This window comes from Ambystoma mexicanum, chromosome 7p, assembly GCF_040938575.1.
Source record: "Ambystoma mexicanum isolate Mex_15411 chromosome 7p, UKY_AmexF1_1, whole genome shotgun sequence".
In the NCBI taxonomy this organism is placed as follows: Eukaryota; Metazoa; Chordata; class Amphibia; order Caudata; family Ambystomatidae; genus Ambystoma; species Ambystoma mexicanum.
Window position 1 is genome coordinate 751,667,644 of NC_090939.1, and position 27,817 is coordinate 751,695,460.

General features: G+C 46.2%; 1 protein-coding gene across 1 annotated transcript in view; it reads left to right on the top strand.

Moving 5' to 3' along the window:
- Positions 1–27,817, top strand: part of LOC138526300 (E3 SUMO-protein ligase RanBP2-like) — a 1,418,318-nt gene that overhangs the window by 173,983 nt on the left and 1,216,518 nt on the right. Inside the window, exon 6 of the mRNA XM_069636875.1 lies at positions 24,747–24,892. Coding sequence (XP_069492976.1) covers positions 24,747–24,892 — 146 coding nt within the window. The remainder of the gene's footprint in view (positions 1–24,746; positions 24,893–27,817) is intronic.

Sequence of the window (27,817 nt, forward strand, 5' to 3'; positions counted from 1 at the left end):
TTTCAGACCATCAGTACTGGGAAATTAGGTTTCCCTTTTATGTTTTACTTTTTACCTGTTTGACTTTTTTAACCGCGCAAACAGCATCTTTCAATGCAGTGCATGGGCATAGTTTTTTATGCCCCTAGACTTTTACACTGGGAATTTTTGTTGGGTACTTGCCTAAGGACTAGCTGGAGGCAGCAATTGCATTTTTACAATTTTTGCATTTATTTTAGTGTGCACATTCACGTTCAGTGTCTGGTTAGTAAACGTAGCTAGTGTCCTAAACAAAATGGGCATGCCACAAGGTTTTTCACTTATCCTTTTGACATTTTGTTTCTTGGCCTCCTTCCTGTCTTCTTAAATCAGTAAATCCTAATATCGTCATGCATTTGCCAAGGAAAGCTGCAGTTTTCACAGGCTAGTGCATGCCATTCGTGTGTTGACACACGAGGTGGGTGGGACTGTTAGCTGAGGTGCCTGAAAGTCTGGTGTGCATGCATGCATGCATGCAGGAGTAAAATCCACAGCGGTCCCCAATTGTGGACCACTGCTGGCTGAGTGGTGCAGATCCTAACCATTGCAGGGCTGGTGTTTGCCATGAGCTTGGATTTGGGATAAGAGAACTCTTGTAGCCTTTCCAGGAGATCAGCGTTGGAACCAAATATCATGTGTAGCCCTTCAGCTGACTGAAGACCCATGGACGCCTCCTGAAAGGTCCTGGTGACCTTTCCTGCAACTGTCCTGCTGAAGCTCTGCTGGACTACCTGATCGGAGAAGGCCCTCTGTTCACACCTGTCCAAAGGTCGAAGCACAGCAACCAGTCTCAGTGTCTATCTTCTCACCTTCCTGCTGCTTTGAGCCTTTGGAATTGCCCCTGGACCACCTGGTGGACAACCAGCTCTGCATCGTGTTTTCGGCTGTAACTTTGGTGGTTGCCAGTTCATTCACAAAGTCTCCTTTTTGCCAAGTTTTAGCTTACCATCATCAAGGGATCCTGTCCTGGAAGGTCTTTGATCGCAACTGGAGCAACTCCTGCTGTCACCCGTGTGCGGTGACTGTTGCTGGTACCGGCATCCTTCTGTCTAGCAGAGGGTCCTGAACAGGCCTGCATCGGTGCCTGCTGCATTTCTTCTTCTGGAATGGTTGCACTCGGCTACTGGACCCGACATGAATCTTCTTACGACCAGCAATTTATGGGCATTTTCTACTGAACACAAGGCTGGGAGAACCTACCTCCAACGGCTCCCAGTCAACTGCCGAATCACTTGGGGGGGGGGGGGGCGGGGAGGAATTGGAGTAAGGGTGGTGATTAATCGCAATACAGCTATCCTGACAAATCTTGTAATACTCTGCAAATTCCACTAGATGTCGGACTATGCAGAGCATGTGAATTTAAGCAGATACAAGCACCAGAAATACGATTACAGTGAGTAATGTATCCCTTATTCCATTACCTCGCTTATAACATTTGTTTTAACAGCTGTTCTAAGAGATAGGAAAATGAGCTTACCTGTAAAATCCTTGAGGTCTTCTTGAACATTTTTCACCACCACAAGAACTCTTCATGCTTTTGTCCCGTCTCCTGAAAGGAACTTTGCGACATTTGGGCATGAGGCCCCATTCAATATGAGGGTTGGGGTCTTTATTCTTGTGAACTGGTTTTGCTTACTGCATAATTACTTGCCTTCCTTTCGGGTGTTTAGGCAAATTGTATGCCTTTGTACAAACCAAAGGTGAATGTAAATGTTTTATAACTGAGTGTGTGCAGTGCTTAATTTTTAAAAAAAAGTACTACGGCCCAAAAATTCTTACTGATGCTGGTCCCGGCGGCCTGGCTCAGTGATAGATCGGCCCACCACCAGCCCATGACTCTGCTGCTGCTCCATGTCACATGTTTGGCGCTGCAGCAAGTGGTGGCAAGGGCTAGTAGTGAGATGGATGGGGAAGGAGCACACATGGGTTGAGTAAGTATACTGCTTTATCTTGTATCAGTGGCAGAGCCATTTGTATGCATGATGGAACATTTCAAACTTAAAGAGCTCACAAAACACCAGTTACCTTGCAAATCTGTGCAAGTTAAAGTGTGCAACACAAAGCGCCCATTTGAAAATGTGTTTGTCAACTATCTTCATATGCAAAACAATAAAGTTGCTTTATGACACTAATTAAATGTTTTTAACATCAATAACAACGTGCAGGATGTTTGTGACAAAGTATCTGCATTTACAATGGATTGTCCTCCTGCCTATTCCTCATCTTATGATATATTTTACAGCTGCTTCAGATTTTTTTTTTCCCGGCAGACGGTCATCGATGTGGTCGACTGGTTGTGCCTTGGGGGTTACCATTTTTCCACAATAGGATTTGTTTTGAGAATTACAGTGCGCTTCAGTTTTTGTGAAAACTTGATTCGAGCAATGGCCTAGTCTTCAGCTCCTTGAACACTGCAGGCCAGGTTCTAGAAGTGGGCCAACTGTGGTGCCAAGATGTCCCTCACGGACCCCCATCGGGTGTGTCACTGGTGCCTTGGCGTCGAACATAAAACGGCGGACTGTTAATCCTGTCAGTCGATGACCGGTATTGCTCTAAAAAAGCGTAAAGGGAAACTAGTGGCTGGTAGGACCCCCTACTAAATTCCCTTTGATGACTCCATTGGATAAAAGATTGTCTGAGTCTAGAGGACTCTCCTCGAACAAAGAAATAATCGCACTCCAGGAGCGGGTCACACCATTCCTCGTCGCCTTTGAGGAAGTCGACTAAAAGGCATTGGCCCTCATTACGACCCTTGCGGAAATCGGAAAACGATGGCGGAAATGCAATACCGCCATCGAATAGCGCTCGGTGCGACTATGACCCGTCACCGCAAAGTACGAAGCCATTAGCGACACCGTAGTGAACGCCAACGCTAACTGCACCAAGCACGCGCGCGCGCGCCATGCGAAACAGCAAACACCACCATGGCGCAAGGGTACGCCAATTCCGACCCTAGCGGACATGTACCTAACGCCATCAGGCATGGCGTAATGTACCATTCCGCCATGGTGAGAAGTACGGCATCGCGAATCAACCGTAAACGGCCCCACTGAGTGCCTGTACACCGCTCCCTGCCCACAAAGTACAACTCCCCGTAGGTGCAATGAAGTCACAATGCAACCATTGAAATGCACAAGTCACCCATGCATGGCAACGAACAAAAGAAACACAAGAGGGGCCAATGGGAGCTGCAGGGCACAGATGGCACGAATACAGAAGCCATCCCAATGGACATGACCACAGTCCCCCACCAAGAAACGCACGCAAACACAGGCACCTGTGACCAGCAATATTCCGAGAATCACATCATTCCACCAGTCCACCTGGCTGACCGGCATCTGTTACACAAAACCCAATCCCCCGCCCCTGAGCATGACAACATTCAAACTGTCATATAGGCAGCCCCCATCCCTGACCTCACGGGCTTAGTAGGCAAACGCGCCCAGTACAGTACCACGCAACTAAACCCCGAAGCTGGAACCCAATGCAGATCTCCTCACAATACATCGCCCCCCAAATAGGCATATGCCACATCACTTGCAAAGAAAAACGCTACACGGGCCAAATCAGAATAGAAATTTTATGCACATCAAAGTCACCAAGCCCATACAGCCATCAGGCCATGAACTCCAAAACACTAATCGCCATTGTGGGCTGCATCCGCAAGAAATGACCAGCCACTACTTGTGTGTCGCCCTGTTCCCCCATGGTACACAGAGCCACATTCACGTACGAAAAGGCAACATGGAAGCGCACAGAACCGCAGGGCCGTCCCAATGGGGAGGCACTAGTCCAGCTGAAAGGCCGAAATGTTGCGCCGAGCCACCAGTACTGCGTAAGGGCATGTGGGCCATTGGCGATCGTCCCATAAGATCGTAATGCTGCTCCACTGATTAACACGAAGCAGCAAGTGTCGGGAGTAAAACCCATCTGCAGGAGTGGCATACAGATGGCAGTGGCAAAAGGGGAGGAGATACCTGTCAACCAAAAGAAAAGAAAAACAACAGAATGGCCATCAGAACTACATTCCAACAACTCACTACAATGATCACACGAAATCCACAGCCATATGCATGCTAGCCCACTCCAAAGGATCATCACCACCCCAAAACCACTTGCGACTCATAACCATCCATATCGAGGTGCAAACACCATCACAAACGAGTGTACCTGTGCATGCGTCTGTCAAAACAGAATCCATCAGATGGGAATGTTAACGTGCATGGACACAAGTGTCTGAGGGCGCGTCGAGACAGGGAGGGCTCAACAAGGCCAGATAGACGATGGTCCCACAATGGCAGCCCTGCATCACATAGCGTAGGGGAGGCGGATAGATCCCAAGAAGCCCTGTACATGGCAAACCCTGTATCAAATCACCTGCCCATGCATCCATTCATCATTCCCTCATCCCGGGATCAAAACGCCTGAATAATTACTCACATAACATTAGAAACATCCATTGAGTCTGTGCGTTATGCAGCCTGCAAAATCCACAGTGCCCCAGCCCGTAATTCCAGTGTTGTGAAGTAACATGTATTTGGGAACGGCCGGCCTCATCGCCCACGTAGCAATTGCGCATCCCAAACTATTCATATCAATCATTGCTTCCTCGCCATGGGCCCTGTCTCAAGGACATTGAACAATAGAACGTTATATTTGCAGTCAGACCTGTGGGCATCTCCTCGCCGCTAGCTGGAAACCGAAAGCGCCGCCCTTCGAATTCCTCATTTGCAACATCACGTCGAAAAGGCATCTGTGGCCGTTTGAAATCACTAATTATTCCATCGAGTGCGGCTGTGTGTGAAAATGGCAACTGCCTTCACCCACAAATGGGACGCCCCGCCTGTCGTTGCAACTCGGTACAGTGATGCATGAGGGCCCACCGTTACTCGAGTACTACGTTCCACTGACCCTTCACAAGTCTGTTCGCGACTGCACAGATAGTATGGGAAACAATGGGACCACAGCAGAATGAACATAGCAACCAATCTTACACGGCCATCGGGTACAAATACATGATTGCAATAGCAAGATACCATTCCCCGAATTGCAGCGTTGTGCGCGGGACGTGCTCGGCCAAAGGGGAGAGCAGTTTGCACAGGTGGAATTAATCACCACAGGTGGAGGCCATACAGCCTGAAAACACATAAATTGCACAGCCAGTCTCCTCCCACAACCACACCGAAATGCTACCGGCAGGACTCGCGATGTTGGCCCTGGGGGACCTGATAGCACTGCAAGTGCTCCAACTCCAAGAAGAAGACGAACACCAACTACAACCAGCCGCACGGAGGAGACGCAGGAGGAGGAGGAGGCCAAGGCAGGGCCAGCAAGGGCCACCAGCACAGCCACTACCACCACGCAGGCAGCCCGCAATCCCACGCCTCCGAGCACATCCGTTCAACCTCACTGATGAGCAGATCCACACCCTCTACCGTCTGGACCGGGACACCATAGCCGCCATTGTGGACATGACACAGGCTGACCTTGTCAGCATGATAGATAGCCCAACCGCCATCCCACCCCTACTGAAGGTGGTGTCTGTACTCCACTTCCTGGCCACAGGCACCTACCAGCACACAGTCGGACAGTTGCATGGCATTTCTCAGCCACTGTTCTCACGGACACTATTGCAAGTGCTCGATGCCCTCCTGCAGCACGCAGACGACTACATCTCTCTACCACGCTCGGAGCAGGAAATTACCAACACAAAAGTGGGATTCCATGCACTTGCCGGCATACCGGGTTGCATTGGTGCCATCGACTGCACCCATGTGGAATTGGTCGTCCCACATGCCATGGAGGCCCAGTACCGCAACCGAAAACAATTTCATTCCCTGAATGTACAAATGGTGTGTGACTCCAACAGGATCATTACACATTGTTGTGCCAGATTCCCTGGATCAACCCATGATTCTATGGTCTTGAGGAACTCTACAATACCACGCTACATGGAGCGACACGCAGGGAACAGATCCTGGCTACTCGGTGAGTCTCATTACATGCATGATTATGTGGGGTATGTGATTCGGCAATGACCTGGCAGGAAGGGGGGGGGGGGGGTGTGCGTACGTATCAATGGCATTCCACATCATACGTTTCTCGTCCACATACAGGTGATGCTGGATATCCACTGAAGAGATGGCTCCTCACACCAGTCCGGAACCCACGGGACCAGCATGAGGAGGACTACAACCATGCCCACTCACGTACCCGTGTAGTCATTGAACAGGCATTCGGCCTACTGAAGGGTCGTTTCCGCTGCCTCAGCAGGTCTGGCGGGGCACTCCTGTACCGCCATGAGAAGGTTGCAAAGATGGTCATGGCATGTGTCGTGCTCCACAACATGTGCGTACGTAGAAATGTGCCCATGCCCCCTGACGCAGAACTGCAAGCACCTGATGATGGTCATGATGAGGGTGGGGATGTGGCAGCACCTCATGGAGTCTGCGAGGCACCGGAGGCCCGTGACATTCGTCAGCATCTCATTGATGTATGCTTCTAGCACTCACGCCAGGTGGCTGATACATGGACACGGGACTCGTGGCACTGCGTGTGTCTGGGACATGCACAATATGGACTGTACGCCTATGATGGCCTAGTACACAAAGATCAATGTCCACACATCTCATTGGTTGATCGTGCACTTTTTATGGAATATGTGATGTCATGTTGAACACCCTATCGACCCGCCACCCAAGTGAGCCCAACACACCCCCTCCACCCTCCTACCTCCCCCCCGAACACCAGTGTCCAAAGATGCTCATTGTCAGTGGGCTGTCGCTATTGCATGCCCCCTCTGCGGGTATCAGGGGCACCCCTGCCTGTGGAGCGCAGGTTCCTTCCAGATCTACGTTGGGGGCTGCCCTGGACGGAACTTGCAACGGATGATGTGTCTGCCTGCTCACGTCCATGCATGTCCCTAAGGGTTTGCGAGAGCTCAGTGAGCACACGGCGCACTGCGGCAAGTTCGGCACATACGTCTTTGGACGTCGCATGCAGTTACCCCCCTCAGGCTCTCGGTGCTTCTCTCCATTTGGACTCTCAGGCTCTCGGTGCTACTCTCCATTTGGACTCTCAGGCTCTCTGTGCTACTCTCCATTTGGACTCTCAGGCTCTCGGTGCTACTCTCCATTTGTGCCCTAAGCGTCTCTGTACCTCTCTCCATTTCTGCCCTAAGTGTCTCAGTTGATGTTTCTATGTCTGCCTTAGTGCCCCCACATTCATCTGCATGGTCCTTGAGGAGTGTGGCCATTTGCTGCTGTTGTACGATTAACTTGTCGAGGGACTGTTGCCTCTGCTGGGCCATGGCCATTTGCGGGGGTGTCACAGAGGGGCTGTTGTCCTCATGTTGCCTTGCCACAGGGCTTGTGGGGGATGGCCAGTCGTCTTGTGGCTGCCCCTGCGTGGTATCCTCATGTTGTACGGGATGGGACAGACAGGGGGATTGGGACAGGTCATGGATGGATCTGACTTCGACATCCCCGTTTTCTGTGTCCGAGCATGCTGCCATCAATGGGGTGTCACCTATGGTGCTGCTGCCACCAGAGGCAGTGCCTTCTGTGGCATCCATTGGGGGGACCTGTGGTGGTGGTGTTGTGGGCATGCTGGCTGCTGGGGTGCCTGTTGATGTTCCCTCCTCTGTGCTGCCACCTGATTTGTGCTGCTGCCGTGTCTTGATGCGTGCAGCTGAGGTGGAGGGTCTCTGGCCGTTGGTCTTGGCCCTCTTTGCAGGTGTGCTGGTAGGGGTGTCCTGTAGCTCGTCGTTTGGATCGGACCCTGTGGTGGAGTAAAGGAGGGCGAGGGTTATTGATGGGTCTGTGGGAATTGGAATGGCATTGTATCACATGCTTTGGGGTGGTACCTGAGGGTGATTTGGGTCGGGGCCTTGGAGGTGCTTTAATTTGTGTGTGGAGTGAGGGTGCAGTTGTTTGGCAGCCTGCAGTTAGGGTGTGCCTGCTGCACGTGTAGTGCGTGTATTAGGGGTTTTTTATTATTTATGTATTTATTGTGGGTTTTAACGTGCGCTATCAGGCCGATGTGTGTGGACGTTCTCCTGGACATGTGTTTCTGTTGCACTATGTGGACGCATGGTACTTCACATGGATGGACTGTGTGGATTTGGCATTGTTTTATCTGGCCCACCTACCTGAATCTTCGGATGTCTGCACTCCTTTCTCCACCCCTCCGACTCCCTCTATGCTCTCCATTCCGATGGTGGAGGCACAGATTTCTTCCCAGGGGGTCAACTTGATGGGTGATTCAGGACCTCCCCCGGTGGCTGTGGCAATGTTGCGGTTGGCAGAGAGTATGCTGCGGACGCGTATCCGCAGGTCGTCCCATCGCTTGCGGCATTGCTGTGGGGTGCGGGGTGCGGTCCCCACCGCACTTACCCGCTGTGCCACCAGAGCCCATATGGTCTTCTTGTTTGCAAGTGCCGTTCTGGTCATTTGCGTGGAGAAGACGACGGCAGCATTCTCCTGGAGGGTCTCTGTTAGCACGGTGAGTTCCTCACGGGAGAAGTGGACCTGCCGCTTGCGGTCGCACGCTTTCTTCGCTACTTTTCCCATTTTTCTTGGTTTCGCTAGGGTGGGTGACGGGTTGGGGTGTGTTTCAGGGTAGTGATTTTAGTGGTTGTGTGGTTTTAGTGGTTTTATAGGTGTACGCCGGGATGTTTCCCGTTCCGGGCCCATGTTTTTACTTCCGTTTCCGTATATTTCCGGTCACCGTACTTTCCGGTAGGCGCACACTGCGGTGACCGCTAAGAGGGGTGGCGGTATAGCACCTAGGGCGCCGTACGGCAGCGGTGTGGGCCGTTTTGGGGTCATTTCCGCCATCGCGGACTTTGCACTTCCGCCGTGGCGTGGTGCTCGTGCCCGATGGGTCGGAATGGGCCGCACTTTGCTCCTTCGTGCAATGGCGGAAACGCTATTTACGCTGTGGCGCTCCGGTCAGTCACTTTCCGCCAGGGTCGTAATGAGGGCCATTGTAGGTTGCCCTCTTTGAGTTAGTCCGATTCCTCTCCAGAGAGAAGTATAACCTGTCCAACTAAATGCTCTATTCCAATTGAGTGGGAACATTTCAGACAGGAAATGTTGAAAATCTTTCAGCGAGAGGCCCCAAACCCCTGGAAGGAAAAGGTAAGATGCCATGCTCCTGTCGAGCCTCATAAGGCAGACAAGGAAAGGCCAAAGACTACCTCCCGCGCGCCCTCAGGACCGCAACGTAATTCAGAGCCCCCCTTGAGATCTGAGATCTCGGCATGATGAAAAATCACTGAAGACTTTCGAGTCGAGGGTCAAGCCCTTGAAGGGATCTGTCGAAGGGAAATTGACGGAAAAGTCGTTGAGGACATTGGTGTCGAAGCCATTGAGATCTTTACCTTCACAACCTAAGGCGATTAAAAAAAAAATCATAAAAGCCATTACCGAAAAAAGACTCAAGTCTTTAGCTTCAATCTGAGGATACAAACCCTCAATGACACTCCACCATTTGGATTTCAAATGGACACCTAATGTCCCAGAAAGTTTTATTTCATAAGAGTCCAGACTTAAAGATCTATGAGATTTTGCAAACTGCTAGTGGGGCAGACGCCTCACCGGAAATGTTATTTGGCAAGCCAGACCCGGCAGACATTGCTGATGCCTTTTATAGACACCTGATGACTAGAGTCATTGATTTTCTAGGATGGGGCAGGCCTGCTTCGCCATTTGAGCAAAACAACCTAACCGATATTCTGGGTAAAGGTCCACAAAAAGATCCAATAGTTATTGTCATATAGCTTTTCTGAAAAGGGTTATGGAAAATTCGGAGGTCCAGTCCAGCAGTAAACAAAAACCTCACCCAAAAAATATAGGCCGTTTTAATAGCGACCCTACCTACTTATCTAGTCACCAACACCTGAAAGTCTCGTTGTTCAAGCAGCAAACATCTGCACAACAGGCAGCCTACTCTACAGTCCCACCAGATAGGGGTGATTAATGCTTTGATTCCTGGGCAAGGAAGGTATTTTCTGCAGGAAGACTGGCGCTCAAGTCTGCTAATGCAACTTGCACCCTAGCAAAATTCACATATACCCTGTGGGACTATGTAGCTATGGCGGCTGATCCTATTCCCGAAGGGGAAGATTGAGACCGCTTTTTGAACATTGTAAGAGATGGCAAGGAAGTGATCTGCAATCAGGATTGGAGTCATGGCAGCAAGCACGGTAATATGCAGGTTTGCATGGTTGAGAAAGTCTGGATTTGCACTGGACGTGCAGTCCAGGCTCCTAAACATGCCATTTGATGGCACCCAGCTGTTTGGCAGCAAGGTTGAGAAAAACCTGCAGACCTCAAAGGCGGCAGCCAAATCCCTTGGATCAAACAGCCACAACAGTCTCACCAAAGTGGATCATCTTGGAAGGATAAATCCTTTTGCTTCTACTCAGTTGGAAAGGCGAGAGGACTGGCTAGTCAGAAGGGTCAGAGAAGATTCCCTCGTGGTGGATGAGGGAGAGGTGCAAAGTCTGCCCAAGCAACGGCTACTTTACCATCGTCCGCTGCTTCAGCCGCCTCAAACCCTCTCTGAGGCCTTGACCTACGAGACCCCAGTGGGAGGCAGACTCACTGCATCTGCAAGAATGGCTTGGCATTTGCCGAGGGTTACTGCCTCCCCTTTCTAAAAAGGCATTGGCACCATCTACTGGAGACGCACTTTCGAGGTTCTAGATCCGTTCCTTGTGCAGGACATTTTGAGCCTGCTAGAGAGAGGTGCGTTTGAATCGGTACCTTTTTAACTGTGAGGAAAAAAGGGTGGTACGCTACCTATTTTCTAATGCCCAAGAAGGACGGAGGATTGAGGCCCATCATGGACTTGAGATGCTTGAACCAGTTCCTCAGGAAGGACAAGTTCAAAATAGTCGCTTTTCCTTCAGGCCCTCCAGCTCCAGGATTGGATGGTGTCGTTGAACCTTCAGGATGCTTACTTTCATTTGCCAATCTATCACAAGCACAGACAATAAGATACGTCCACAGGGCCCTCAGGACACAGTGGTCCCAATTCTCTGGCAAGATGTCAGACTTTCTCCAGGTTCCGGCCAGAGTCACTCAGGACGTTTTGTGGTGGGTCTGCAAGGAACCTTTTTGGTAACCATGGCCGGAGATGACCGTAGTGACTGACGCATCACTCACGGGGTGGGGAGCCAACGATCTGACAAGCTGCGCTCGTTGGTCTCCATAGGAGTCCAAACTACACATCAATCCATTGGAGCTGAGGGCAATAAGACTAGCGCTGAAGGCTTTTCTGCCCTCTGTATGGGGAAAGAATGGCCTGATAATGACGGACATGTACTACCTCAACAAGGGAGGAGGCGTAGGTTTACTACCACTGTGCAGAGAGGCAATGCAGTTCTGGGCAATTCAAGAAGGAATCTCCCGATCACCCGCTCACCTAGCGGGAGAGAACACAGTGGCAGACGCTCTGAGCAGGCAGAGCAGTGTCTCCCACAAGTGGAACTAGATCAGGAAGTCCTTCAAGAGTGCTTCACCCTTTGGGGAACCCCTCAAGTGGATCTGTTCGTGATCAGTGCCTACCGAAGTGTGAACCGTTCGGCTCCAGGGAATTTCCCCCAAGAGGAACTTTAGGAGATGTGTTTAGTGGACTGGGATTTTCCACTTGTATACAAGTTTCCTCCAGTCCCTGTCATTCCTCAAGTGTTCAGGAGGATGAGAAAGTTTGGGAAATCCATGAACCTGATTGCTCCTTATTGGGCCTGGAGAATGTGGTACCCGGACCTTCTGGACATGCCCATCTGCCCTCCACTGCATCTTCACGCAAAGAGGACCTTAATCATAAGAGGAGAGCTGGGTTCTCCATCCAGTGGTTAAGACACTCCACCTTCACGCATGGTTTCTGAGAGGTTGAGATCTAAGGATTGGGACCTCCTGGACGAAGGTGTTGCTTTCCACCCGAAGACCAGTAAAACAATCCTTATACTCTTGCCGTTTGAACACATGCTGTAGCTGGTGTAGTGATAAGGGTGTGGACCTTTTTTCAATGCAATACACCTATGATGTTGTGTGTTTTTTTATTATTTTTTTTTTAACATTTGGCTTATCGGGGGTTCCAGATTTGGACCATTAAGGGATACTTGGCAGCGTTTTCAATTTTCAAGCACACCTCGAAGGAGGTATTTTATTTTAAAATGCCACTAATCGATCATAGCGTTTCATAAGGGGCTCACTGTGTTCCTTCCCACACCTTTTCAAGTCCTAATTTGGGATCTTAATTTGGTATTGAAATTCCTGATGTGTGCTCTTTCTGAGCCTCTTGTCAGCTAAGATTGCTTACATTTTAAACCACAGTTGCGTTAACATCAGCCCGCATGGTGACAGAATTGCAGGCCCTATCTAGTAAGCCTCCATTTAACATTTTTGAACAAGGATGTCCTTGGGGTTAAAACTTTTTTTTTTTTGTAACGAAAGATTCTCGGATTTCCATTTAGCCCTAAAAATTGTGTCCAACTTTGTCACCTCACGCTAGCAAGGCAGAGGAAAGGCTACATACGCTCCATCCAAGAAGAGCCTTGAACTTTTACATTTTTTTTCGGATTATGAAGATATGTCATATACCTGCCACAAACTGACTTCGAGTTTCTAAACAAACTTTACCCAGATGGATAATTCTTGCCATTTCTGAATGCTACAGATTGGCCGGGAAAGATCCCCAGAAGGCTTACGAACCCACTCCACAAGGGGCATGGCAACATCTTCCGCTCTCCAAAGAGGGATGCCTATAAAATACTTTGGTTCGGCAGCCACTTGGTCTACCATCCACACTTTCACAAAGCATTGTCTGGACTCATTCTCTTGCTGGGAAGGAGGATTTGGGAAAGTGGTCTTGTACTCGATCCATGACCAACATTAAAACTGAAAACTCTTACTCCCTCCTCCAAAATCTAACACTGCTTTGGGAGTCTATCATAAGATGAGGAATACGTGGGAGGACACAATCCATTCGAAGAACAAGTTACTTCGCCCTAATAACGTTCTTTCGACTTGATGTTCCTCCCACGTATTCCTCATCGACCCTTCAACCCACCATGCTGTAGAATTTCCAGGCATTACACTTTACGCTCTGTCCAAATATAGTACTGCCCAGGATTAACTGATGCTGGTAATTCTGCATGAGGAAGGCGTAAAAACAGAAGTGAGGCCATTGGGGCACTGCTGCGTGTTATATATACACAGTATTACCCAAATTGATCAAATAAATGTGTACAAACGGTAGATTTGACCGAATTCAGTCACTTTCATTTAGTTCTCATTTTTGTGATCAATTTGGGTCTGAAAATACCAAACATGAAAAGCAGGGGTGTCCCTGGTTCCCCATGTTCGGTATCTTCGGTTGCGGGGGGGGGGGGTGTCCGCCCCTCCGCCCACATCCTTAACATTGGCAGCCCGGGACAAAAATTGCTTGGGGCCCCTGTTTTTAATGAACCGTCAAAGCGGGGACCCGAGCAGTTAGAATGCGGGAAGTCCACCCGTGAACAAAAACATTCGCGGGCAGACAATATATACTGACTATGACGTCGACTCTGAAATGGAAGCCCTTGTGGGACATAGTTGACCACATTGACACAAAGCGCCCTCTGCCAAAAAACTTTCCGATGCAGCAGAAGCTGGAAGAGATTATATCATAAAATGAGGAAATGTGTGGGAGGAACGTCCAGTCGAAAGAATGTCACCAGGTGTAAGTAACTTGTTCATCTTTGTTTATTACACAACTTTTTATTACATGTCTTAAATCACTTCAAGTACCGTGGGGTTAAGTAGATTTTTCAGGTTTGCATTTTCTTGCACTCTGGGACTTCTAGTTTACCATTCAGGGTGTGAAAATTAAAGCCACAATGATATTCTTTTGGGCTAACATGTTGCTATAAGGATGTACATGCAACCATGTGGCTTTATTATGCAATTTGTTTTAATAAACTCTATAAGACATTATTACTGTAGACTTTGAAGTACAACTATTTGGGGCAAAGTTTGTCATCCTAGCTATCTCACCATCTGTTCGACCATCACACTCCCTCCTTTTTGGATGGAGCCAGAGTACCACTAGTTGCTTTTTTCCGCTTCCACCCTTGGGTTAGGCCCAGTGGGATTGAACAAGTTGCCTGGGATGACGGGATTAACTCTTTAAAAAAAAAAATATATATACATATATTAAGCATTTAGTGTAAATCAATACAAACTTTTTGCTTTAGGTTGTGTCATTCTAAAAACATAGCCAAACCCAACTTTCAATATCTCGTCTCACATTTAGAACTCTAACTTTCAAGTCGTTCTTTTCATCCATCCACTTGATCAAATTTGTAATGGATTTAGCAATATGTAAGTAAAAAAAGATTCCATACTCAATTTAATACTCAATGATCTATTAGTTCTATTCCATTTTTCAATCTTCTTGTCACTGTTTCTAAAAATATGCCTAGTGCTCTTACCTTTTGATAAGGGTTGTCTTAGATAGCGGACCACCATAAATCTGAGTCCAGATCGCAGGCTAATCTTTAAAAACTGGTGTCAACACTAGATGTAACAACTTCACTCTTTCCATTTTTAGATCTTTACAAAACCGAATTAAATGCTGTAGCGATTCATCTTCTTGTCTGCACAGGCAGCACGTCTTGTCATTAATCCATATTTCATCAAATTTTAGTTCTTATGAGTCTAAAACGTAAGATCAGATCTGTTTGGGATTTGCACTTTTCTTAAATATACAGGCATTGTTTTAGAGAATGTAGTTATTTTTGTTGAAAGTGTATGAGATTTGGAAGAGAATAGGACACTTTCTGTTCGAGAACAATCGACAAGAGTAATCTTTTTACTCGCAATGGATTATTAAGTAGTGTATCTGCTGTTACACTTAGATTTTGTAGCATCTCATCTCAGCACAACTTTTTCTCCAGTCTTAATGGGCAATAAGGAAGAGTCTCCTTTTCAGCTTTCGTGATTTTGTATTGTGGTGGACAGGCAGGTGACTATACTTTCTGGTAGGTAGACAGGGCTTTCCAGATTACCCTTACATCCATCGAGTGTAAGCCCAGCTTGTGCCGATCACACTTGGATGAACTGCATTCGGTAATCTGAGTACTCTCCTCCAAAATCTTGCATCCAATCTATCCCAAGTTTCCCACGGGATTCTCAGTGCTGAGTCTCCTGCATAAGTTATTGCTGTTATTACTTTTTTAAAATTGTAAAAATCCACTATAGGTTGTAGCGAGAATTTACAGAATCTCCTTTCAAGCATTAACGCTTGCGCTGTTATTTGGTCTAATTTGAGCTGTAGATGTTCAATCCATAGTTTCTCTCACCAGCCTGCACCCATTATAGTTCCCAGGTATCTGTTGCTCTTAGTTATCATGATAGGATTACCACCCACGCACCATTTATTTTTTTTTACCTTTGCTTGAGTTTTTTTATGATTTCCGATTTCTCAGTATTTATTTTATTTGTTTTCAATAACCTATTTCTCCACGGTGTCTAGCTTTCTTTGCGAACCAAGTGCGGTCATGTCCAGAAGTATTGGGTAATCTGCATAAAGTAGTTCACTGATCGCTGTCCCGCCTAGTCCAGGCGAGCAAGGTCTTGGAGGCTCAAGCCTGTCTTATGTCCAAAATATAAAAATTATACAGGACAGATGCCAGGGGGCACCCATGTTTTAAGCCTGTGTTTGTTATTATATCCTGGGTTTAATTTCCTTTCTGGTCCAACTAAACTTGAATAGAAGTTCATGTATGTAGTGCTTTGATGGTTGACACCAGGCCTTGCAGACAACCTTTCTGCCTCATTTTTTTCCACAATAGCTGACAGCCTACTCTATCGAAGGCAGCAGCCATATCGATAAACGCTAGAAACAGCTTTTGATTTTCATGTAAGATTTTCATTTTTATTAAATAGAGTAAAAGTAGGTTTAGTCCAGTCAACTCTTTACATGAATCCTGTTTGTCTGCAATCAAAATTGTCTGTTTTTATCCATTCTTTTAGTCTAATTAAAAAGATTCCTGAAAATATTGTTCCTATCACGTCCAATAATGATATTGGGCGATAGTTCTCAGGTCTCGTTCTGTCGCCCTTTTTGAATATAGAGATTGTTATAGCTTTTTTTCCAGGTTTCCGTTATTTGTCCAATGTTGATGATTCTTGTGAAAAGCTCATGGCACATATCCGCCCATAGTTCTGGTGATTGTTTTATTATTGCATTAGTCAGGCTGTCTGGGCCTGGGGCGCGGGAATGTGCTAGCTTTATGGATTGGAGTCAAAATGTTGTTCTTGTTGAAAGCTATATACCATGCTTTATTTGTTGGAATTTCATGCGACATGCTGGCCTTGTTTTTCACCTGGGCATATATTTCCTGAAAAAGTTGCACCCATTGGGTTTTGTGACTAGGATTTACCTGCTCAGCTCCTTGCGGTTTTATTTTATCTAATTCTTGTTCGCGTAAGGACTTTAGATCTTTCGCCAGTTGACGTTTCTTTTGAGCCAGTCCTGGGTTAAATCGATAGAGCTTTATTATTTTTGTTTTTCCGTTATCCACTTTTATTTCTCTGAATGCAGACAAGCATGACTCGTAGTCCATGTTTGAGGCTGCCGTCTGCTGCCACTTTTGTATTGTTTTAGTCAGACGAGGCACCATGTTTGTTGTTAATCTCAATGTATTTAAACCATTGTTAATTTGTACTTTGTGTGACCAGTTTTTTTTTTTTGCCAGTCTGTTTGGTTGGTATCTTGCAACTTGGACTCAAAATACTATGTCACTCTGTCATTCGGATGATTTTTAACGCTGTTAATTCTTTGAAAGTTTCTCCATCAACAAAGAAATAATCCAACGTTGCTGTTGCGTTATATGATGACCTTGTTGGTGCTCTTTGTAGGGGCCCCACACACGTAACCATTCACCAGGTGAAGGTCGCCAATTTTCATCTCGTACATCCAAATCTGTGAGCGAGATTCTTTTTGACGCGTATGGGCCTGCAATCCATCAAGGTTTCGGTTATTGAGACATTTTATATTCAGGTCACCACAGATGAAAAAGGCTGGAGTTAGATGTTCTGCTCTTAAATCATCAATATATTTAGTAGTTAATGCCAGGAAGGTTTCTCCATCGTTTGCTTTGATGTTCGTAGTAGAGATTAAGTACAATGCAAGTCTGTTTTTCAATTTTTTTTTTTACTCGGCTTGAGCCGAGAGCATGCTGGGAGTGGGAGCGGGATTGAAGCCTGAGGAGAGGACTGCTGTCCTGAATGTTTCAAGGACTTAAAAAAAAAAAAAAGCTCAGTTGCCTCTGGCTACCCATCTCTGCCAATTCCTGTGCCACTGCCTCCCCGTGCACACCAGCCAGAGTGTGTCTAAAACTGAGTATGTGCACACCTGTCTGGCTGGCACGCACGGACAGTTGCACTGCACACGTTCAAAAAAACGGGTGACCCGACCCCCGGGAACCCAGCAACGCAAGAATAAAAAAAAAATGAGCTGGTGCGCCTCTCAGAGCATGATTGCTTACTGGGCAGCGCAGCAGCAGTTTTAAATGGTCAATTTAGGTAAGTGTTGCTGCATGGGCGTAATTATAGGGGGGACAGAGGGTTTTGTCCCCCCCCCTAACTTCTGTGGCATGCTTTTTTTGTCCCCCCGCCCCCATCTTTTGGAGGGAGGGCAGGGGGGCGGCAATCTCCAATTATGTAATTGGACAGCGCAAGCCCTGCTGGGGTGCTCAGCAAGGCTTGCGCTGTCTCATTAAATAATGCAGAGTTGCCTGCCAGCTGCGCTGCAACACATTCAGGGCGGGGATGCCCTGCGTGGCTCAGTCCCTCACCCTGGCTGGCCTGACTCAGTCAGCAGCCAGGGTGCTGAACTGGGTGTTGCAGAGCCTAGTGCCTATGCTGTCACGCTAGCAGCAGAACTTCCGGGGACCAGCGGCACAGAGCATCGCTTTCAGGCTTTGTGCGACACACAAACAGGAACTAGGAAGCTCATTCAGCTTCCTGGTTTCTGTCTGGAGGCGCGAGTGCGAAGGGGTTAGGTCGGTGTAACGTGAGACATGGCGCGGGCAGCATTTGAAAGCAGAGCTACTTTAAAAAATATATATATATGTTTTATTGTGTTTGTGTATGTTTGTTGGGGAGCTCTGTCCAAGCCCTCTGAGGCAAAATACATGCAAACTTCCTAATTAGCATATGGACTGCACCAATAGAAGTGAATTCACAGAAAATGACATTGGGAGGCACACCAGTCTTTGATACTCGGAGGCACCATGGAAGTGACTTTAGAATAAGTTGCCATAAATAAGCCAAGTGACAAATAATATTGTAGTGACAAATTCCTAAATTGCACTATTGTTAGATGTGTAGCAACTCTATAGTCATTAGCCTTTTCCATTATAATAGCATGATACATTAACATAAGCTTTGAAGTGAATCAGAATCACTTGCAGAGCTGCAGATAAGGCACAATGTGATTAAATAATTTGCTCAGGATCACACACTTGGTTAAATTGTGAAACTGGGATGTGGACAATTTAAACAACCGTGCACATCTTTCCAGGCTTAGATATAGATATTTATTAAGGTTTTGCTTTACATTTCATGTGCTTATTTATACATACATATAACATATAATAATTTATAGCAATGCATTGGAGCAAACCACATTACATAATAAACTAGCCTTTCATAGTAATCTAACCATACACCATATACATTGTCGTAGAAATATGTTGAGCAATGTGAGTATGGCTTTAGTTTCATTCTCCCCATTCTGCATGCAAAGTTACAATAGCATCATGCAGATTAATGTGAGCCTAACAAATCCTCCTTGGGTTCTAAAGCCAAAGCCATTATTTTATAAACCATGCAACATTATGCACCCTTCTCACTTCTGACCCCTCCCTCCCATTCGCATCTCTAAAGGGACAAAAGTCCCTGCTAATGGTTCCCCCTCCCGTCAGTGCCTAATGGCTCACATTGTGATACTCTGATGCATAGCAACGTGAGGACCCCCTCTGCTGCCCGGCGCTCCTTGCGACATTGTCCTGTCAGAGAGACGCCTACCATTCGGAACGGGTAAGGTGTCCTGCTGCCAGGGCAGTGAGCGTGCTGATCAGGAATTGCTCAGCACGCACATTGTCCTGCCAGCGGGACACATTTGCCGTTGGGCACCCTCTTTGAGGTGCTGAATGGGAGAGGTGTCCAATGACAAATGTCCCTGTCTGGCTCTTAAAAGGGCTATGGGGGGGTGGCAGCTTGACCACCCCCTTGCGACTCTCCCGCTCTTTACTCCACTGCTTGGAGCCATTTGAACACAGAAAAACATATCTTAATTTTAATCAGTCAGAATCTTGTAGGAAAAAATAGCTTGGAGATATATGGCATTTAAAAATCTATAACAATTATACTTAGTCACCCACTGCACTACATTAACCAATGGCTTCTGCCATTGAAAGGAAATATCAGACAAATTGCTAACATTGCAGTGAATCTGTTCCTTTCAGCCATGGCTTTATAGTTCAGCTAGGTCAAAACAACATAGCCCTAAATGTCAGGTATCGGGGGGAGGGGGGGAGCGATAGTCTGGTCTGCTCAATGGACGTTGCACCACTGTTTCCATGCGTTACTGTAAACGTACATAAATGTTTTGTGCACACAGTGTATGTCAGTGGGGGTGCTGGGTGCATTTGTGTGAGTGTGCAAGCATGTGTGTGTTGACATTTGTGTCTGACTGATAAATAATGCATTATTTGTATGTTCTAGTGGAATTACGTTTTTGAATGTTGTCACTGGGTGCGTGGCAGGCCGGCTGAAGGTGTGTGGGGCCCCAATTGAATTTTAAAGATACGCCACCAGTCTTATGAAAGTTATAACAGAGCGTCAGCAATGGACTTTTGTGGTGTAGTAGTTCAGTGTTGCCCCTCAGGGATTTAGGTTGTTTGACCGACGTACAAAATCACAGCAGAATTAACTGTAGTCATTTTCGCTGCAAGTATGTTTTTACCTCGGTACAAAAAACAAACATGTCCCCTCAAACCACCAGGACACCCATAACCCCCCCCCCCCCCCCTTACCTTTTCTCCATCCGCTGCCTCTCCTGTAACCTGCAGCGTCAGATCCATCCCTTTAACACAGGTCGGATCTGATGTTGCAAAGTCCCCTTTTTTTTTTTTTTTTTTTTTGTTTGTTTTGTTGGGTCCCCTGCCACCAATGCTGAGGACGCGGGGGGGACACCCCCGCAACCGCCAAATCCAAAAATACCAAACATGGGCTTGGGGGCCACCCCTGCAACCATTGCTCTTCATGTTTGGTATCTTCAGCTTCGAACTAATGGTGGTGACTGAATTTGGTCAAATCTATTCAACCAATTTTTTTAAACAATTTGGCAGAAATTATCCCTCACAGCCACTATTCGCCCTCCCTTCACCGCACCCCTTTCCTTCAGTTGTCGTGTCCCCTCCCCCAACATTTTCAGCAAAGTTAATCCACTGTGTTGCTGTTGTGTAAATGCAAAAGACTGGTCGCTTCCTGCTGGCCACTTGACTAACTTGTCAACTGGCCTGGAGGGCCCGACCCACTCCTAGCATCCATGGCACTTCCCGGGCCCCCAACTGCTAGTATTGCTACATATTGCCTGCCCTGGCCCGACAGCAATGGACTTTTTATTGCGGTGCTGGTGCAGCCGTTCATATTAACATTAACAAGAGGAGTTACACATGCTGCTCCATTGAACCAGGCTGTTGTAGTCTGGGCCTCAATAAAGCTTTTCTAAAGCATCCTGCTTTTCCTCCTGCTGGACGATGGGATTAGGGAAGCTGCTTGGGGTCTGAAAGCTCTTCACTCCAGTCCATGCATAAAATGACATGTAGGAATTTTGAGTGCGCGCCCTCTACAGCTTGTGCTGGAGCTACAGCGCCTCTACAACTTACGTGTGCAGGCGGAATGTGTGCTTCATACAGGAAAGCCCCGTGTTCAGCGAAACCAGTCTATCTGCCGCACCTGAAATTCTTGTTTCTTGTTGTGGCTGCAACGCTAAATTATCTCGCTCCCGGTGTATGCCCTGCACATGCTCTCTATGGCCGGCTTGCCTTCCTCCAGGGCTGTGTTGCTCTGAATCCTGTGGGCCACCCCGCACACACTTTCCTCAAAGTTCTCGTTTCCAATTTCAGTCGCTGGCTCAGTAGGGTGGCCAAGTTTTTGAGGCCACACTACGCTTCAGCTGTTTGAACAGGTGCTATCTCTTATGTATCCGGGTAGGGATGGCAAAAATATCCTACGGTGTCCATGTGTGGCCTATTGTGAAGGTACTGTGATTTTTAAGCCTGCTGTCTGGTGAGCACATCCATCATAACGGGAGTGTCCTTGGGTCGGCCAGCATGTGCTAAATACAATGTACCAGTGTGCTCAGTGCAGAGTCGGTGGAGTGCCCAGTGGTGAGCTCTCCCCACAACCGCCCCCAAATGAATCGCAAGGACGAGATGGACCTGCAACTGCACAACACCCCAAGGCCTGTGCAGGCTGGCCTGCTATTAAGCACCATGTGGAGTGCTTAATAGCAGGCTTGCTGCACAGCACTGTGCGGCCGCCTCGTTCTTGGCATTTTTCTTTTTGTAAAGATCTGTCTGCACCCCAGCATACTACTGGGAGCAGTGACATTCAGCCCTCCACAAAAAATAAAATGGCAACACTGACGCACAGCCAGTCACAAGTGTGACTCTGCAGCTGCAGACTCGAGTGCCAGTGTTGGCCACTGGCAAATATTGACACAAATTAAACACTGCTGATCGTATTACCCGCTTCATTTATTTTTCTAGTGTTTTATTTGGCCTACAATAAATATTAGAAACTCAAAGTAGGCTTTTAGTGAGCTGGTCGGTTCAGCGACATTGGTTTGGATTCTTTAGGTTAGTTATGTATACAGAACTAGCGCCTGTTTGCCATACTTCTGCAACGTTATTTCTTTTTCTGTCGCGTTCTATCTGAGCGTTGTGGTGACAAAAGCCCAATAAATCACCAAAGGATAATAAATTGTGTTAGTGCTCAGACACGAGAAATGCGCCAGCAAATCGTAATCAAATGAAGTATTTTTATTAAATGCACCTTGTTAGCCCTTGCTCATGACGCGTCTTTTAGCTTTTTACATCGCCTTTTTCAAATCAGGGCTCATATTTCTAAGTCGTGTTCCTAGTTGATTTCTTTTGTAGATTGGTGAATTTATTGGGTTAATCCCTCCTGGTAGCAATGTGTCTTGTCTCTCGCATCGGCTGCTTTAAACACAGCTGACGCGAGAGACAAGAAACAAAACTGTTAGACCCACGATCGATCAGAAAGCTGGGACCAGTTACCTTCACCATCGGTCGCCAGCATTTGCGCTGCCAAATGCTGGGAGGGATAACACATAGCCAAAACAAGGGTGTGCAGCCTTGGGAGGGTGCCAACTTGTCTGAATCGAGCGCCTCAAAGGTCTCCTCTTAGCCAATGTCTGCGGTACCAGGTGCATGTTAGGTCAGAGATGGAGAATGTATTGTTTTTAACGAGCAATTAATTGTAACTTTGTTTCTGCTGACATGTGAGGAAGAGCCCACGTGGTAGGACGATGGACGGGGCTGGGACCAATGGTCTGACATCCCACATGGAGCAGGGAGCCTATGTATAGGGTTGCATCAACCAGTTAGTCAAATTTGTACTGTATGTAAATTATATCACAGACACTGTCTTTATATAATACTGCTTAAGGGTGTACCGAACTTTGGCTTCGAGTAAGTATTCGCCTGAATTCCGTCTGAAAATAAGATATTCGGCTCCGGCTGAATAGTTGCATGCTATTCGGCTCTTGCTGAATACTTTGACATTCTCATTTGAATACAATGCAGCACAAACTCAGAAAGGCAAATATAGACCTCAGTTTGCAAAACTGAATAGAATTAGACCAGACACTTGGTCACAAGACCAGACAAATTGCTATCCCACAGCTGTAAAATATCTTCTATTGTAATCTGCTCCTTAGGACATGTTTTGTTACAGATTCTCATCTTTTATATCTTTTGGCAAATGTTTATATGCAATGTGCACTTTTTTCATTTGGAAAAGACAAACTGAAAGATGTGCATATTTCACTTTAGGATCCTTTCTATTCCTGTCATGTCACTTCCCATTGCGTACGTCATAGTCCCCCTGTTTCTTTTTTTATGGATAGGAGTCCTGAGTTTAACATTATCTGATATTTTATCAGGAATGATAAGTTGCATATGTTTGTGTATTGGCATGGATAAGTGAAAAGTGAGCAGCATTTGTTTGGGTGGGGTGAATAGTTGTGAGATGGAGTTCATGTATTTCAGATTTCCTCTTGCCTTGTGTCTTGCATGAGCCGACATGAACCATTTTATACATTTCTATGTGAGCTGCAAAGAAGTTTTGAAACTCGACCTCATCGACTTTGCAACTGGATAGAGAATGCAATGAATCTGATTCACAAAGGCAGTTGCAAATTGCAATATCCATTTTGTTCATTGCAACCTAGTCCTTTTGCATTTGTGAAGCCTCCTACTTTAACTGGCAGTGGTTTTGAATATGCAACAACCTTCTGTACATTTGGTCCCTTCATTTTGGTTAAGTCTGCTTTTTTTTCTGGCTTTTATACTTACATTAATTAGAATAAAGATAAATAAAAGTGTAGAATGCATTTAAAATGGTGTTTCATTTGTTTAATTGTTTTATCAAGTTTGGAACTTGATTTATTAAATAAAGCAACTATTCGTTTTCATATTTGGCTTCAGCCTAATAGTTGACAAACTATTCGGCCGAATACTAAATATGCTATTCGGCACAGCCCTACTACTGTTCATACTTATTTTGGCGGAACATTCAGCGGCAGTAGAGCTCTTTGCTTGCGCGCTTCTATTTTTGTGGAAATAAAACTGTTCTTCTTGCAAGGTGTGCTGGGTGGTTTTCTCCCTAGTGGGTTGTGTATTTTTTTTTTTTCTGGTGAGAGTTGAGGGGCCTCTCTATAGTATGTATAGAATTGAGGTGGCAAGTCTCTTTTATTTATGGCTATCTAGTAGCCTGCAACTTGGTTTTAGCCCCGTGGCATTTGTACAGTTGACTTAGATGGGCCAAAGGTGAAATATCAGTAGGTCTGAGATGGGTGGCAGTGGATGTACCTGCCTTCAGCTTGGTTTTTAATGTTTGTAGAGGGTGGGTTGCCTGGCAAAAAGTTCCAGTGATGTGGGGCCAGGAAAGTAAATGGGATTATCTGCACAGAAGGTTGAGCATGGGGAGGTGGGGGGAAGGTGGGGGTACAGATGTTGAGGATGACCGCTCATAGCATAAAAAGGAGCGTAAAGAGAAATTAATTCAGCCAGGTACTGGGGGGGCCAGGCCATAAATAGATTTGAAGCCAAGCAACAGAAGCATGATGAATGAGCAATTCTGCATAAAGCCGCCCAGCGTGTGGACATTGTATGTGTACGTGTTTGTTTAAGCACTTAACCCCTTGCCACTACAACACACCTTTTTGACCATTATTTGGCATCCCCCGGCTTATGGCTTTAAATCCTTTGCTAACTGTGCTATTTTGCACACATTTTGATTGGATGTGCTCTGGTAGAAGCCCTTTTCCCATGTACACAACAATTTGCTGTTTTAAGGTTTCCATGTTCTATTGATTATGCATTTAAAAGCTTTCTCTTGACCCATTCTTTGTTTCAGGAATATCTGAAATCCTTTCAAGGCATGGGACCTGATAAAAGTTTGTGGAGATCTCTCAATAAAGAGCTGCTTTTGGCACACTGCAATCTCATGTTGTTAACTCTTTCAACTAAAGATGTACAAGAATGCAGGAGAGTCTTCCAAAGGTACAGTCTCTTCATGGTTTCACCCTCATACTTGCCATTTTACTAATCATACACCCTCTTGCCTTCTTTTAACATTTTTTGCTTTAACCACATTAATGTAATTTTGTTTATTCACTTAAACAGAACAGGAGGCAAAGCATATGAACCACTCAGCCTGGTTGTTCAAAGAGTCTTCCGTGGCGGTTGTTTGTAAAGTCCTTAGACTCCTGCTTGTCCTTCAAAACAAAATCTACTATTTATGAATGTAGATCAGTGATTGTGCTTTACATTATCAATCTGATTTTCACCCACTGTGTATTTTGTCCGCAATTCTGCCAATGGTTGATGATACAATAAGCATTCTGTATGGGTGAGCTGCCTCTTTGCTCATGAGTGTTTGATGAACCAGCAATCGGCATGATGGATCGCTCTGCTCTGATCTCGATGCTCTCCGCTAGGATAGGGTACATTTTCTGGATAGATTATCCCTTTTTTCCACACCAAACATAGTTGGATTTGTTCGTATAACCAATGTGAATCTTCATCTCTTGCAAGATGCGCAGGGCATGACCCGCTGGGTAAATGTGGAGGCTTGCTCTGGTATCTCCGTAGATCAGTTTGTTAATGATAGCCAGCTCTGTCTTTGGAAGTGGTCAGGGGAGTGAGGTTCATACATTGCTGATGTCCACATCCTTTGCGGTTGTCTTGGTGCTAGCAAAGCATGGCTGTCTCTACATCTCCTGAACTTAAAATCCATCAAAAAACCAATTTCTTCTTTGCAATTCAATGAACTTTATTTTGGCAAAATAGCCATAAATGCAGCACAACAAAACCTACAAATGGATCTATGAATCAAAATACAATGGGCTGTCGGTATACATTTCCAACACACTTATTTACCCAGATTATCTTAGACACTATTAAAATGTTTTGTCCTAGTAAAATGTAGAAAGTGTACTTTCATCTCAAAGACCCAAATTGTGTAGCAATTAATATACGCTAGTAGGTGTTTTAAAAGCCTCAATCAAAAGTAAAGTTCATTGTTTGGGTATTAAAATGTCATAATTAATTTTTAAGCAATTCAGTAGGTTAATGCAAGTTTAAATACATTTGGAAATTAAAAATACAAGTGTGTGTGTGTGTTTATATATAAGATCGTTAATACCACCCACAATCACTTCCGGAGTGTGCCTCTGGCAGATCTGAAAACGATGCAGTGTGGGTTAGTAGGGCATAGCGGGCAGAGGTTGTGAGAGTTGTGATCTCCTGTTGACACTTTCTGTTTCGGTTTGCACCTTTCACTGAGCTTGGGTTGTGATTTACGGCTTGGTAGAGTCCCATGTGCTTTTGTGAGGGACTATGTGTAGTTTTCTTTGTTGAAGTGCATGCTGATTGCTGTGCATAGGAGGGGTGTTAGGCAAGAATTGATGTAGTAACACTGTATGAGACTACATAACCCTTGTCTACTTGGTATTAGGCAACCCACCTTTTGGTATAAGCCTTTACTACACAAGTTGGCAGTGTGAATGAGCAGCCAGGCTTATCTCAAGGGGGGTAAATGTGAACTGTAGCAATGGAATAACTTATACTCAAGGTTTCAGTTATAAATAGTTATTTAACATCAATTTTTAAATAAGTGTTCTTTAAAAAGGGCAAGATATGTAACAATCAAATATACTTACAATACTTTTCTAGCGTCAGCATAAGTTTAGTGGATAATCTTTAGAGATGCTTTTTACACACATCCTACATACGGAGGTGACTCCATTCACAAGGACAGTAATGGCATTTATATATCACTAGTACACTTTCCAGATTCTAGGGTTGCAGAAAGGAAAGGTTAAAGGAAGGAAAAAGGTTAAACAAGTTTTCAGGGAATTACAGTATACTTAAAACTTCGAAGAAAGTCTAGACAAAACCTTTCCCAGCCATAAGTTTCAACACAAGTTATCACCTCTGAGGGACAGAACAGATCAAAGTCAATGGACTAGAAGAGTCTGCAGGGAGCCAGGACAGCCAAAGTCAATTGGAGCACGGTTTACGGAGCTGAGGCACTTCGTAGTTAAGTCTTGCACAAAGTTAGTTTTGTAGAAAATCACAGTAGGAATATAAGCTGTTGCACTTGTGGAAAGCAGAGTTGAAATCAACTCTAACAAAAGTAGCCACTGCAAGTCTCAACTGAGAAGAGCAAAGCTAAAGACACTGAGGTAAGTATCCCAAGTCTAAACAGTACCTCTGGTTTGAAGAAGTGGTCCAGCTGGATTCTGTCCTGTTGCAGCGATGCAGATCCTGGGTTCCTGAACCTCAGTCGTGGGCACAAGAGGGAGGATGTCTGGAGGACTCCTGCTGCAGCAATTTTGAGGTCGTCGGCAGCTACAGGCTCTTTTCGGATGTGTGAAACTTCACGGCTTCAGCGTGCGGCAAACAGCACCACCGCGGATCTTGGATACCGGTTGGGCTTCCTTCACTCCTTGAGTCCTGCACTCGGGTGAGCGGACTCGAGCTCTGGTCGTCCTGCTTCTGGAGGGTCCTTGGTAGACTCCTGGAGCTTCTGGCCGGATAGCGGACTTTGCACTCGACTACAGACTTCTTGACCCCAGGCACTCTGTTCCTGCAGCAGCAAAGAAGTACAGTCAGTAGGGGAAGATGGTTCAGTGGAGTTCGTCTCTGGGATAGTTGGTCCCACTTACCCAAGGGAAGAAGTTGTCCCTTCCGGAGCTTCTCTTGTCTTTCAGAAAAATGAGTTTCAGCACAGCAGCTGGGCTTCACTGGGCAATTCAAAGGTCTAGGAGGATGCAGCAAGCTCGTTCACAGTGTCGTCGGGTGTTCTTCCCAGTGGTCAACTCTGCCTCTAGTCCCAAAACCATTGCCTTTTAAGCAGGTTCTTCACATTAATGCACAGCCTAAGCTGTAACTCAAACAGCATGGTATCTGTCCTAAAAGGAC